The sequence below is a fragment of the Balaenoptera musculus genome, chromosome 19 (genome assembly GCF_009873245.2).
Source record: "Balaenoptera musculus isolate JJ_BM4_2016_0621 chromosome 19, mBalMus1.pri.v3, whole genome shotgun sequence".
Taxonomy (NCBI): Eukaryota; Metazoa; Chordata; class Mammalia; order Artiodactyla; family Balaenopteridae; genus Balaenoptera; species Balaenoptera musculus.
The window spans coordinates 7275115-7289625 of NC_045803.1; the positions used below are offsets into that span (position 1 = coordinate 7275115).

General features: G+C 57.7%; 1 protein-coding gene across 4 annotated transcripts; it reads right to left on the reverse strand.

The window, feature by feature from the left end:
- Positions 1-78: 78 nt before the first annotated feature.
- Positions 79-9267, reverse strand: PTOV1 (PTOV1 extended AT-hook containing adaptor protein). 4 transcript variants are annotated; one of them, XM_036832712.1, is made up of 13 exons: positions 8919-9264; positions 5892-6029; positions 5671-5753; positions 5545-5602; positions 5355-5462; positions 3650-3805; positions 3032-3118; positions 2857-2930; positions 2724-2781; positions 2448-2552; positions 674-796; positions 496-567; positions 79-207 (listed from the first exon to the last, which is right to left on the reverse strand). In XM_036832712.1, exons 1-12 carry the CDS (start codon positions 9087-9089, stop codon positions 556-558), a joined length of 1173 nt encoding a protein of 390 aa, XP_036688607.1. In that variant the 5' UTR covers positions 9090-9264; the 3' UTR covers positions 79-207; positions 496-555. The 4 variants fall into 4 exon arrangements, with proteins under 4 accessions (XP_036688607.1, XP_036688608.1, XP_036688606.1 ...); XM_036832711.1 differs by having other exon boundaries at positions 81-207; positions 674-871; positions 8919-9260; XM_036832713.1 differs by lacking the exon at positions 3032-3118 and having other exon boundaries at positions 674-871; positions 8919-9263.
- Between the last annotated feature and the right edge of the window lie 5244 nt (positions 9268-14511).

The window sequence follows — 14511 nt, forward strand, 5'->3', positions numbered from 1 at the left end:
GGTCTGAGGACAGTTGCTGTTGGGAGGGGCCTGGCCTCTCCCGAGCCAGGGTGTCTGGACAGAGCGCAGTGGCCAAAGGGCTTTTAAAAGATTTTATTGGGGAAACGTACGAGGGTGGGGACTGTCCTTGGAGATATCTCAGGACGCTGTCCTCCATCTCACTGGGCAGGTGCAGCCCCCACGGGCCTCTGCTCAGAAGCATCTGACCTGGGGGCAGGGGGCATAGTGGGAGGGACTGGGCAGGTGAGGCTCCAGGGCCCCGGGGACGAGAAGAGCCTCTCCCTGCCCTCCCTGCCCCTGGCTGGAAACCCCTGCTCCTGTCGCCGCCTGGTGGGGAGCGGGGCTGGCGTTTCCCAGGAGGCCTGGGACCGTGGGGGACGCGCGTGCCTCTCTCTCTCTCTCTGCTCTGGTCTTCTCAAGGCCAGGGTCACACCACTTCCCGAACCCCAGGCAATTCCCAGGGTCCATCCTGTCCTTGGCCCAGCTGCCACTCACCAGTCTCGGCGGGGGCCTCGTCTGTGGCTCCCGGAGAGGCCCAGCCCGGGGGGGTGGCCACTACCCCCCCATCTGTGCGGAAGGAAGCCAGGGAGGAGTCAGCCGTGGGGTGGGGGGCGGGGGGCGAGGGGCGGGGACAGGCTCAGGTAGGCCAAGGCCACGGCCACGGCCGCCTCACCCCTCGCTGCTGCTGCTCCTGCTCCAGGTTCCGCTGTAGGACCTGCTGCTGGTTGGCAATGACGCGCCGGATGCCGTTGACGAAGTTGCTCTGGTCGTGGGGGATGAGGCCGATGAAGATCTTCTTCTCGGAGGAGTACAGGAGCATGAGCACACGCACCTCGCATGAGGCCTTGTAGGAAAAGTGCACGCAGCCCGCCTGGCGGCGCAGAGCGCGGGGTCACGGGCGGGCCCTCGGCGCAGACGCTCCTCCCCATCGAGACACGGGCGGAAACCACGCGGGTCAGCGCCCTGGCAGACGGGCGCCACGGAGCACGCCGGGCCTTCCCAGCCGCCATCCTCAGCCCCGTCACCACTCCCACAGGACACCAGAGGCGCCTGCGCAAGCACCAGCGGGCTCTAGAGCCGAGCCCAGGAGGCTGCTCAACGAGCTCCAGCGAGACGGCGGCCCCCACGCCAGCCAGCCAGCCAGCCAGCCAGCCAGCCAGCCAGCCAGCACCCGGGACGCCCACAGGACCAGCCACGGCCGTGACCGCGACTGCGCACGAGGGCCATGGCGGGGGACAAACACCAGGGGCCAATCTGGCCCCAGGAAGCCGGGCACCAGGGCTCCGTCCACTCTGCGACCCCCAGGGCAGCCGAGGGCGGGGAGGCTGGGCGGTGCTGGCCCACGGCGATGCCGTCACCGCGGCTTGGGACGTGGCTCAGCGTCACAGCGACCGCAGCACCGACAGGCACCAAGCGCTCCCTGACGCCTTTCACAGGATCCTCTCTCTCCAGGGCCCAGGGGTCACCGTCCCCATCTTACAGGTGAGCAAACCCAGACTCGCAGGACTCGCAGGCCCCCAGAGCCAGAAGGGGCTATGCCTGCCCTCGGGCCTCTGTGCCACTGCAGGGGACAGTGGTGACAGGCAGCGAGGAGGAAGCCCCTCACAGCACCCCGAGCTGACAGCATGAGGGGAGCCCGAGTGGGCCGAGGGAGGACCGGCCACGGTCCTCGAGGCCTCAGTTTCCCTGAGGGAATCCCACTTTTAAACTCTTTAACGCAAAAAAAAATACACAACCAGCCCCTCAAACGCACAATGGCACAGCTATGATGACTTCGGCTGACTTAGAAACATTAAGCTAATTCGGGGACAGCTATGACCCGGTACAGCGAACACCCACAAAGCGGACACAGCTGCGCTTCAGAAGCACGAGGCCCGACCTCCGCACTTCACAGATGGAGAGACCGAGGCCCGGAGAGAGGGGAGAACTGGCCAAGGCCCACCAGCAGATGAGCACCGGGGGCTTTCAGAGCTCGCTCAGGCTGGAGGCAGACAAATGGCCCTGCCTGGTGAGGACCTTGGGAGCCTCAGGTTTTCCACCCTGTCCCAGGGGAAGGGAGCAAGAGGAAGGCGGCAGGTAAGAACCTGGCAGCACAGAGTCGGCGCTCGGGGTGATGTCAGCCTCCTCAGCTGAGTAAACCCAGACAGCAGCGGGGAACAGCCCCGGGGGCCCGAACCAGACTTGGTCCAAGTTCCGCCCAGCACTTGCCGGCACAGCCTCCGAGCCTCAGTTTCCCCATCTGTAAAATGGGGTCAGGACCGCCCAGAGCCCCAGGGGAGCCAGTGTCCAGGCACAGAGCAAACACGCTTTCCCACGGCTACCATCACGCCCGGCCAGTTTTGGGGAATCGTCCACTCTTAATCTCATTTCAGTTTTTAAACACCGAGCGGCTCTAGCTCTGTCTGTCCCACCATCAGCCTGGCCCTGGGCCCCGCCAGCCCACTCACAAAGCCGTTGTCCATGATCCGGCACAGGCTCTTCAGCGTCTCCAGGTCCTTGGTGAAGTGGAACTGCACCAGGCGGGAGTTCCGGAAGAGCGGCACCAGGGTGGTCTGCGGGGAGGCCCCGAGGTGGCTCGGCCGGGTGCCAGGGCCACGCCGCCTCTCACGCCCACATGGCAGTAGGCCCCGCCCCGCTGCCCCGCCTACCTCCACTTGCTGGACAGGCAGCCTCCCCCAGGGCCCCAAGGCCGAGGCGAGCCGAGTGCCCCCTTCCCCACTCACCAGCAGCTGCTGCGGGATGAGCTGCATGTACAGCTTCCGCGGCCACTGCTCGGTCCTCCTGCAGGGATGCGGGACGAGGGTCAGGAGGCCAGGCCACACCGAGTGCCGCCCCCGGGCCCTGCCCGACACTCACAGGATCTCCCCTTGGTTCACGTAGATGTGCGACGGCAGCCACCTCTTCGACCGACTGTTAGGCTCAGGCCTGGGCTTTTGGGGAGAAGAAGAGGGGAGACGTCAGGAGTGGGAGGGGCCCCACATCGGCGAGGATGCCCTGGTCCCGAGGTCACCCGGGCCCGCCCAGGGCTCACCTCCTGCCACTCCATGACTCCACTCCATGCCAGGAACTTGTTGTTAACCATCTGGACGGGGCCCGCGACACCACCGGGTCCCACTGCCTGGGGGAGGAGACAGGTGGGCTGGCGCCCCAGCAGTTCCCCAGAGCAGGCTGCCCAGAGCCCTCCATGCCCCCAGTCCGTCCGTCCCAAGCTTATCTACCTGCTGCCCCCGGGGCCCGGCCTGGCCCGGCCTCCTGCCTGGCTTCCGGCCTCCAGTCTGCCCAAAGGCCCAGAGGATTCCCCAGAGCGGGCCCTGCCCCTCACAGACCACCACCCCCCCCATGCCCTGGGCCAAGCCCCCGCCCTCAGCCTGGGGGACATGGCTCACAGGGTCTGCCTCTAAGAACTGGGCAGCTGTATAACTTGCCGCACAAGCTGGGACACTTTCCGGTGAAGGGGACACTGTGAACAGCCGGTGGGGCGTGAGCCAGGATTTGAGGTCACCCTCCTGCCATGAGTGCACCCGCCTGCCCATCTGCCTCCCTGCTCCCCAGGGGCACCCCTCCTGCCGGGAACCACCCTGTCGGACCCCTCAAGCCCCTCGTCCTTTAAAGCCTCAGACACATGCGGCGGCCGGGCCCAAGGGCACACCTGTTTGCGGGTGGTGATGACCTGCCGGATGGCGTTGACGAAGCCGCTCTGGTCGTAGGGGATGAGGCCCATGAAGATCTTCTTCTTGGACGAGTACAGGAGCATGAGCACGCGCACCTCGCAGGGGGAGATGTGGGGGAAGAGCATGCAGCCTGCCTGTGGGCGGGGGGAACGACGGGACAGAAGTCCTCAAGGTTAACACCAGGACCCTAAAGGAGCGGCGTGCAGCCAAAACGCGTCGCTCTGGGAGCCTGTGAACGTGCACCTCGGTGTCCCCCGCACCGTGACTCTGGGGTCAGGGCTGGGGCCCCATGTGCCGGGTGAGGGTCCTGAGAGGGCTCCACCTCCCGCCCACGTGCCCCGAGGTCAGCCCTGTCCTGGGGAGTTTGCTGCTGGGCCCCTCTGACAGAGGCCACCAGGCCCGGGGGTTAAGAGCACAGACGCAGGACCAGACTGCCTGGGCATAAACCTGGCTCTGCTACCTCCTAGCTGTGTGACCTCAGGCAGGTCACCTGTGGACCTCAGTTTCCCCGTGTGTAAAACGGCACAACAACGGCGCACAGAGTAAGTTCCACATAAACGCTCATTACACAAGCTGCTAACTGCCTCCTTGGTGGGACTGCGGGAGAACCTGAGCCTCACACACGTCCCCACCCGGGGTGTCTAGACAGAGGGGCATGCGCGTTCTCAGCCCTGGGGTCCGCTGGCTCAGGGACCCCACCCCTGGCCTTCCTGGACCCATGTGTGGTCGGCTCTCCCAGAGCTACTAGCCGGACCCGGAGCATAACCGGACAGGCCATGGAGGACGCGTGCTGACGTCCACCTTCCCTGCAGCCTGGGAGCCCCAGGCCCTAAGCAGACGGTGCTGAATGAAGGGGTGACCGAGCAGACAAGAGACCCCACACCAGTCACAACCCAGAAGAAAAGGGGATCCGCCCAGGCATCGAACGGTGGCACACAGCGCCCCCCGGAGGCAGCAGCCAGGAGCTGGAGGGGGGTCTGTCCCAAAGGGGACCAGGAAAGGGAGAGGACCCCAGAGCTGAGTCCTCCAGGCAGACGACCTCCTCCCACCTCAACCCAACCCTTTCCCAGCACCTGCCATCCCACAGCCCGAGCCCTGGGGGGTGTGGGCAGCAGCTGAATCCTGGTCCCAGACACGTGGGTGCTGTGGCCCAGACCTGAGAGGCTTGCAGGGACCACGCCCACTGCGTCCTGTGTCTGAATCCCCAACTCTAACAATCTCACCAGCTGCATTTACTGAGCACTCACAACGCCCCCAAATCACCGCCTCGAGTGCTTTACTCACTCCTCCCAGTGGCCCCAGGACCGCAGGTGAGGAAACTGAGTCCCAGCAGGCCATCTCCACTGCTGGCTCCCTCTTTCCCCCTGGCCGCCCCCAAATGCCAAGTCCCTGCCACGTGCTATGGCCCCAACAAGCTCCTGGGTCCCAGGAGGGCTGGCCCAGGCCCCTTCCTTCGCTCCCGTGCCCGGGGGCGGCTCCAGCTTGGCCGGGAGGCGGGCTGGGTTCCTCTGCTCTCCAGGGACGGGGATGCCCCCCAGGAGAGGTCACCCGGACCCTGCCACCTGCCTTGGGTTGTCCCAGCAGAGCTCTGCCTCCCGCCGTACTTGGTCACCACGGTGCTTCCAAGGGGCCCTTCTCGCCCTGTCCCCGCCCGCCCGCCCCCAGCGCCCCCGCCCCACTCACAAAGCCGTTGCCCATGACGCGGCAGAGCCCCTTGAGAGAGTCGCAGTCTCTGTTGGTGAAGTGGAACTGCGCCAGCTGGGAGTTGCGGAACAGGGGGCCCAGGGTGGTCTGGGGGCGACAAGGGGACAGCTGGGTCAGGGCCAGGTGGGTGCTCTGGGGCCAGGGTGGGCAGCAGAGGGTGGGGCCTCACCAGCAGCTGCTGCGGGATCAGCTGCATGATCAGCTTCTGTGGCCACTGGTCGGTCTCCCTGCGGGAAGAAGAGGGTCAGGGGAGCGCCCCCGCCGCCCGCCCGCCCGCCCCCTGCCCACCACTCACAGGTTCTCGCCCTGGTTCACGTAGGCCTGGCAGGGGAGGGCCCGCTTCAGCTTCGCCGTGGAGTCCGAGTAGGGCCTGCGCTTCTGTGGTGGGAGCGGAGGGGTCACTGGACACAGCCCGGGTGCCCAGGCCTGCCCCCCACCTGCAGGGGCAGAAGGGACCCCTGGGGCCAGCCCCCAGCCCCCCGCAGACTCACAAGGGGGCCTGACGCGGACGCTCACCTCCTGCCACTCGAGGACGCCGCTCCAGGCCAGCAGCTTGTTGCTGAGCCGGTGCTCACCTACGGCCAGGCCCCCGAGGGCGAGCCCGGGCGAGGAGGGCCCGATGGGACCCAGGGCCCCGAAGACCCGAGCACCTTGCTGTGGCAGAGGGGGTAGGGAAACTGAGGCTGAGGGGCCCGCTAGGGGAGCTGTCCCCCACATACCCCAGAAGGGACATCCCAACGATGAGACCCCGACCCCCAGCTGCAAAACCCCCAAGGCCATCTCCAAACCCTTTCTCCCAGGGTCGAGACCCTGAGTGGCTGACCCCCCATGTCCTTTTCCTGCTGCCACCCCAGGACCCTTCCCCGCCCCAAGGCTACTTGTCACCTCAACACTGGCCCACGCAGGGTCCCTTCCAGCCTTTGCTCCAGCTGTGCTCGCATCCTAGTGGGCCATTCCCCCCTACCTTCTTCAGGAGATGCTCCCCACTCATCCTCCCGAGCTGATCAATTTTTGATTCCTCTATTGAGACAACTCAGAAGCAGCTCTCTGGGGGTCCAGAGCCTCCCTGAAGCTCCCCCCCTCGACGCACAAGCCAGCCTGGGTTGTATCTGTCTGTCTGGCACACTGGTTTGCCCCATCCCATCCAAGCTCAAAACCCTTCCAAAGCTCCCCCAGGCCCTCAAGAGAAAATCCAGGGACTCCCCTGGTGGTCCCGTGGTAAAGAATCCGCCTTCCAATGCAGGGGACGCGGGTTCGATCCCTGGTCGGCAAACTAAGATCCTACATGCTGCGGGGCAACTAAACCCACGTGCCACAACTACCGCGCTTGCGTGCCTCAAACTACAGAGCCCATGTGCTCTGGAGCCCGCAACTAGAGAAGCCCACGTGCCACAACAAAAGATCCCGCATGCTGCGACTAAGACCCGATGCAGCCGTAAAAATAAATAATTTAATTAATTTAAAAAAAAAAAAAAAGGAGAAAGAAAATCCAGACTCTCCTCTCTGGCTCCCGCCAACCTCCCCAGGCAGTTGCCAGCCTTCCCTAGCACAGCCCAGGCTGCAGCCACATGAGGCTGACCATGGGGAGGCGGGAAGGAACCAGAAGCACACACAGAACAGAACTCTCCAGGGAGGTGGGGACACATTTACAACAGGGAATCTGACAACACCTGGAAGGGTCTCTCAAACACAACGTCTTGAGAGCATCTGCAAACCACCAGAAGTTCCATCAATAAAGCCAAGGAAAGCTACACAATTTACTCACAAGGCACTCCCCAGTTGTCTTTTTTTTAAACCCAAAACATCTCAAAGCAAACAAGGCTTTGAAACAGCCTGACAGCAGGAAACCCTGAAAACCTCCCTAGTAGGTGCTTCCAGGCAGCAGAAATAAATAATAGTTGTTACTTTTCATCTCATTACTAATGAGTATTTTCCAAATTTCCTATAAAGCACACAGGTGTCTTCTACCCCAGAATAATAACAGGCAGGAAAAACTGTATTTTGTAGAAGCTTAAAAAGCAAAAAAAAAAAACCTGAGCAAGCATACTCTCCACCTGGGCAGGAGGTTCTGGGATTCAGGCAATCGTAAGAGATCAGGAAGAAAAGCAGAGAGCATCCTGGTGTAAGAACATGGTTGGAGCGTCTGAGACGGAGAAAGACTGTTGTAGCCCTGGGTGTGCAGGTACCACAGCCAGAGCCCATAACGTCTGAGAAAACCCAGTTAAATCACACACCTGGAGGAGACTTTGGGATCCAGGTGAACTCACTTTAGGGCCCAGTTAATGTGAGCACCAGAGACACCTGTTTAAACTCTGCTTGTGTCTGGAGACCAGGTTGACCACGTTTTAACCTGGGTGTAAAAACCAGCGATGCTTAAGCTCAGGTCTTCCCGAAAGCAGGATGCATGTCAAGGTGGAGGACCATGTTTAAGGGCTAGACCTACGTGCAATCCTAAAGGAAATCTCACATCTGGGCAGGCGTGTATAAAATGCCTCCCACACCTGTTCTGTTGCTCACTGCATAGGAAGCCTATTTAGTACCTGGAAGAAGAATGAAAGCTTTAAGATGTACGTTTAAGGACCCAGGAGGCGCTTCTGAACAAGCAGACATGAACGCTAAGGAACGGAGAAGGCAATGGAGTGAAGGATGATGTTTAAGTTTAGAGAGATGTTCAGAGTCCGGGTACCTGAATACAAGATCCGAGAAAACCTGGTTAAGGCTAGTGTGGAGCTGCCACAGCTCCCCGCCACGCACAATGTTGGGACAGGGTATTTAAGAAGGGAGCTTGAGCGCCAGGTTAGGGTAAAACGCGCATCTGGGCAAGCGTGTCACGGCTTGGCTGTGCGTGAAACGTCGGGATATGTAGATTTACAGCTCTAGAAAAACCTTAAGATTTTTGACAAGTATGTGCATCTTTCAGGTCTCGGGAAGCATGTGTAACTTAGCATACCTGCAAAGCTAGATGTTTATGTTTAAGATCTAGACTTACTTGGCCTACTGCCATCAGTAGGGGCATCCAACATCTGGGCGAGCGTGCAAATAAACCCTGGGCGCACACGCCACGGGCGCCGTGCAGACGCGTGCGGGCCCAGGAAGAACGCCCCCGGGGGCAACACCTGGGCGCGCCAGTGCGCGATGCGGGGCCCTCTCGCCGCCGTCCCCCCAGCCCCCTCCCCCATTTCCAGATTTCCTGCCCGGAAAGAGAGCAACTTTCCAATTGGAAAAACAACAACACACGCCGGCCGCCCGCCCGCCCGCCCCCCACCCCGCGTTTAAATCGGGTCGCGGAGTCAGCAGTAATTTGAGCCCTTCCCGCCCCCGTACCCCACCCCCGCCACCCCATCCCGAATACGAAACAAAGGGGAAAGCCCGGCGCGTACCACCCAGGGGGTTCCACGGGGAAGCCGGCCCCAGGCGGGACCACCCTTCGGGTCACCGGAGAGACCCCCGAGGTGGGAGGCCGCGGACAAAGACGCCAGTCCGGGAAAGGGGCCGGCGGGGGCGGGGCCGTGGAAAGCTCTGGAAAAAGGGCGGGGGGCTCACCATGGGAGGGGCCGAGCGAGCCCGGATCCGCGGCGGCTGCGGGCCCCGGGGGCTGGCCGGCCAGGAGCGCGAGCGGGCGGCGCGCACCATGAGGTGCCGCAGGGGGCGGCCGCGACCCCCGAGGGGGCCCCCAGCGCCGGAGCGGTGCGGGGCACGGCGCGGACGGACCATGGCTGGCGCGGACCGAGCGAGCTGGGGGCTCCACCGACTGAGTGACGCGGGCGCGCGGCTTCGGGGGGAGACAGGCTGGGCTGTACCAAGCGCGGGGGACGCACCGCCGGAGAGGGTCGCCGCGGCCAAACCACTGCAGCGAGCAGGGGAGTGCGGCGCGTACCAACAGCGTCCGCGAGGGGGCGTGGCCGGGGTGTACCAAAATAGGGCTGGGGGAGCCCCGGGAAAAGGGTGTGTGGGGCGGGGAATACGGCAATTGGAAGATACTATGGGCCGCTCGAGCACGGAGGGGAGGAACTGAGAGGACGTGAGAGAAACCACTTCAGGGGGGCGTGGCTGGAAACACCAGACCGAAGGGTCACCGGAGGAGATGAACGTAGAGGGTGATACCAAGTGGGCTGGAGGGTGGCAGGGGAGACCGTGCCCTGAGACCCAGACCTGTGGAGCCGGGAGACTACATCAAGACATGTAAGCAAAAGGAGGAATAACAGGCCTAGGGGCCAGGGAACCTACCTAGAGGTTCGGGAATACGGGTCGTACGAAGCCTAAGGAGAGGACTTCGGCTTTGAAGGCAGTGACGTGGCTAGGTGGGCAGGGGACCACAACTCCCAGCGGCCGCCGCGCGGCCTGGGCGGAGCCAGATACCCCAGGAGACGCCGCCAGTCACAGCTGCGTGCCCATTGGCCCCCGGGACCTAGGCTCCGCCCGCCTCCCTCTGCATCTCCTTGCCATTCGCCTCTCGGGGCCATTCATTGATTCGCGCACTCACTCAACGATTAAAGGACTGTGTATTCACTTACTAGTAGTTGTGTAAGATTTCCTGCTTCAATTTCCTTGTTTCTTAAATGTGGATAATAGCTAACTCTAAAATGGTTATGAGGATCATATGAGTTAATAAAGTATTAGTATCGATATTTGGCACAGTAACGACCTAAATGGTAGTTTTTCTCCTTTTAAAATCATTATTAGTACCATTTCCAGTTCTGTGCTGGGCAACGAGTATACCGTGGTGACCAAACAGACCAGGTCCACTGGAAAAAATAAATAATCGCAGTTTGTGACAAGTGTTATAGAGAAAATGCACAGAAGGGTGGGATGGTGACCATGAGAAGTCAGGAAAGTGACCTTTAGGCAGCCTGCAACTCCACGTAGGCTGGAAGAGTGTGCTAAGATGAGGGAACAGCCAGGGCACAAATCCTGAAAGTGGAAGGAAAACAAGGGGGGCCAGTATGGTTGGAGCAGAGTGAGAGTGGAGGAGAGCTGTGGAAGTGTAGAGTGGCCAGGTGCCACAAGCAGGGTCCTATAGCCTTGGGATGCAATTTGGATTTTAGTCTCACTTTGCTGGGGAACCAGCAAAAGGTTTTTACCAAGGAAGGGACATAGTCTCATTTACATTTTAAACAAATCATTCACAGAATGCATAGAGTCATGCACACAATGTCTCTACAAGTCTACAGAAGAAGCTGGGATCCAGAGTCACCTCTGAGGAGAGAAGGCAGCAGATGGAGTGGGGAAGGTGTCACAGGAGTGGAAAGGAGACTCAGTTTATTCTTTTAGACTATTTGGAATTCTTACCATATACAAATGTTGCCTATTGGAAAATAATTTTTGATATATTAACATCTTTAAGGATCCCTCTGGCTGTGCTGAATATAAGATTGTATGGGATAGTGGAGCAGGAGGGCAGAGAAGAGACTATGGCAATAATCCAGGTGAGAGGCACAGGTGGGCTGGATCGCAGGCAGGGTGGCCGCGGTGGAAGTGGTCACTTTCACAACTTATTTTCAAGCTGGAGCCGAAAGGACTTGTGCAGAGAGTGAATGAAAGAGAGGGGTGAAGAGATGCCAAGGTTTTTGCTTGTACAGAAGTGTCATTTTGTGAAAGGGAAATGACTATGGGAGGAGACAGTGGGAGTGGGGGGGAGATGGAAATATCACTTCTGTTTCTATGTGGTACATTTAAGATGTTGACTAAACAATGTAGATAGGGGAGTCTGGAGATAGAATTTCGGGAGCCTTCAGTGTTGGAATTGATGAGAATGAATGAGAGATCACGCGGAGGTGTGTGTGGACAAAGACTGGACACTCCATCCCTTTAGAGGTCAGATCTATGAGGGGCAACCAGCAAATGAGAGGAGAGACGCGTGAAATTTGAGAAGCCCCAGGCAAGGTCATATTTCTCATCCTTGCTTGCCTGACCCACTAAGCTGCCTGCCCAAGGGTTTCCCAGGGCTGATGGTGCCCCAGCCTGAGCCCCAAATCTGGCCTGGATTGTGGCCAAATAGGGAACCAGTGCTCACTGGACCCAGACTGCAAGTTTGATATCAACAGTTACCTCCAGAGCCCTGACAATGTCAGGACACCCCACCGCTGGCAGCAGGAAGGAGAAAGAATTGTAGGGACAGAAGCCTCCTTCTCTTCCTTAATCTCCCTAAATCCTCAGTTCTCACCATTCTTAGCGGTCCAAGCCATTGTGATCTCTTGCCTGGATAACAGCCTCCTAATTCTTGCCACCTTGACTCTCATTCCGCGAATCAAAACACTCCAATGGCTTCCCAATGCCCTTAGAATTAAATACAAACTCTTTCTCTAAGGCCCTGCATGGTGGGACCCCTACTGCTCTCTCCAGGCTGATCTCTTCTGTGCCCTTTCTGTTCTCCACCTACTTGATGCCTTCCCATCCCTCAGATCCCATCAGGACACATGTGTTGGTATGAATTCCTAGGATTGTCTAAGCATGGAGAAAGGTGTGCCAGGATACACTCCAGCATGAGCAAAATGGCAACACATCAGAATGTGAAATGAAAACATAGGCTGAAATTCCATTAGTAATATTACAGTACAGCTCTCTGAAACCATCTAGCTTACCCAAGTTGCCAGTTTGCAAGCCACTGTTCATTTATCTGTAAAACCTACCCAGCCTAGCTGGCTACTATTATGACAAAGCAATTCTGCTCCCATCTGTTAAGCTGTACACTTCCTGAGGAGTAGCTGTTACCAAACCTGTTTATGCCCGCTATGCTTAAGTTAATAACTTAACCCTATCAGATAAATGAAATATTAATGCAAGAGAGTTGTTTGTATGCAAAGCAGGTTGCCTGCATTGGAAAGAATAAAAGTGAGCTACTTAAAAAAAAAAAAATGCTGCCAAATTAGATGCAAGCAAAGCAACCGTAAATGATTAAACAGAAAAGCTCATAAAAACCTAGGAAGGTCCAGCCTTCAGTTTGCTTGATAAGTGTTTTTAGGTTCTCAAGTCACTTTTTTTAAAAAATAAATTTATTTATTTTTGGCTGCAGTGCATGGGCTTTCTTCGTTGCAGTGCATGCGCTTTCTCTAGTTGCAGCGAGCGGGGGCTACTCTTCGTTGCAGTGCGCAGGCTTCTCATTGTGGTGGCTTCTCTTGTTGCAGAGCTCGGGCTCTAGGCACGCGGGCTCAGTAGCTGTGGTGCACGGGCTTAGTTGCTCCGCGGCATGTAGGTTCTTCCCGGAACAGGGATCGAACCCTTGTCCCCTGCATTGGCAGGCAGATTCTTAACCACTGCACCACCAGGGAAGTCCCTCTCAGGTCACTTTTTAAAAAGAACTGGAAATGATAAATGACTTTGTGGTTTATGGGTGCAGTTTATACAAGCATGTGACGTTGTATGAGAACTGGGAGACTTACACTTAAAGAAAAGGTCTTGGGTACTTCCCTGGTGGCACAGTGGTTAAGAATCCGCCTGCCAATGCAGGGGACACGGGTTCGATCCCTGGTCCGGGAAGATCCCACATGCCGCGGAGCAACTAAGCCCATGTGCGACAACTACTAAAGCCCACGCGCTCTAGGGCCCGTGTGCTGCAACTACTGAGCCTGCGTGCTGCAACTACTGAAGCCCACGCGCCTAGAGCCTGTGCTCCGCAACGAGAAGCCACCGCAATGAGAAGCCCGCACACCTCAACGAAGAGTAGCCCCTACTGGCCGCAACTAGAGAAAGCCCACACACAGCAACGAAGATCCAGTGCAGCGAAAAAACAACAACAACAAGAAGGTCTTGGTTCTACATAGAGGGAAGAGACGAATGTCTTTCTAAAATGTTCTTGATGAAAATAAAACATTTAAAGTGTTTAGATGTTCATTAATGCTATTTGCCCTATTTTTCTAACTCCCCACTGGCCCAGCAATTGAAAGGATTGCACTTCCTGACCCCACTACATTTGAGTGGGGCCATGTAATTAATTCTGGCTAACGAGGTATGGGCGAAAATGACACACGTGAATTCAGTCTGGAGCATTTAATTACTGGGGCCACACCAGAGCACTCTACGCCTTTCCCATGCCACTTGGCGATGTTTACGATCTCTCAGCATAGGCTCCGAGCCGATCCTCCATGTAGCGCGAGTGAGAATATCCGCCCTTTCTATTTTAAGTCGCTGCAGTTTGGGGGTTGTTTGTTATTGCAGCGTAACCTAGCCTATCCTGACATAGAAATGTCCTTTTCAAATAATCCTGTTTAACCAATCTGATTGTTTTTACTGAAAGGGCAAGCTGGGAGTACGAATAGATGCGTATGTGGCATAGACAAGGACATGAAGACAACATGGACAAATAACACTTTATACTACAAAGTGGGAGTAAGGTGATCTCTACCTTGAAGTTTCTCTTTTGTTTTTGCAATTACAAAATAATGTTCTTAAAAAAAAAAAGGGTCTGCCTAATACACACTCTTCAAGCTCTATACATTCTTCCTTAAACTTTCTCATCATGATTTGTAATTCTTTGTGTCTCCCACATTAGACTGGGAGCTTCTTAAGGACAAAGACCATGTCTGGCGTACTCACAGCTATATCCCAAGAACCCAGCACACAGCTCTCTGGGTCTAAGTGTACAACCCCCTAGAACACCCTCCACACCTCTAGAGAGGTTCTGTAATGTGTTCACTCTTCCGTTTCCCCTTCCGGGGCACACCAGGAAACCACCTGTCCCAGCTTTCCCTGCAGTAGGAGGGGAAGATTGAGTTCTCACCCGTGGAAGCGTATGCATGAGCGTCATGACGTCACGAGCGAGCGTCACTTCCGGTCCCAGGCTGGTAAGAGCCAGTGTACGCTCCACGTGCCGTCGCTCTATTGCTCTTTCCAGTGTTGGAGACTAAAGGAGGGTTTGGTTATTGGATGGAAGCAGCAGGACCCCCGAGTCACTGCTGGAGAAGAGCCGCCAGAGGGAACAGCCTGACCCAGGCTATCATGGTGGGGCAGCGCCGGAGGGAGGTAAACCCTCTGTTAAACCAGTGAGATTTAGGGATTTGTTAACATAACATAGTCTGATCTGACCACACACACACACACACACACACACACACACACACACGGCTCTTTAATCCTATTTGTCTACCCACCCCATGTGCTCTGTAGTCTGTAGCCTCCAGGCCTTCGTTTAAACTGTCCC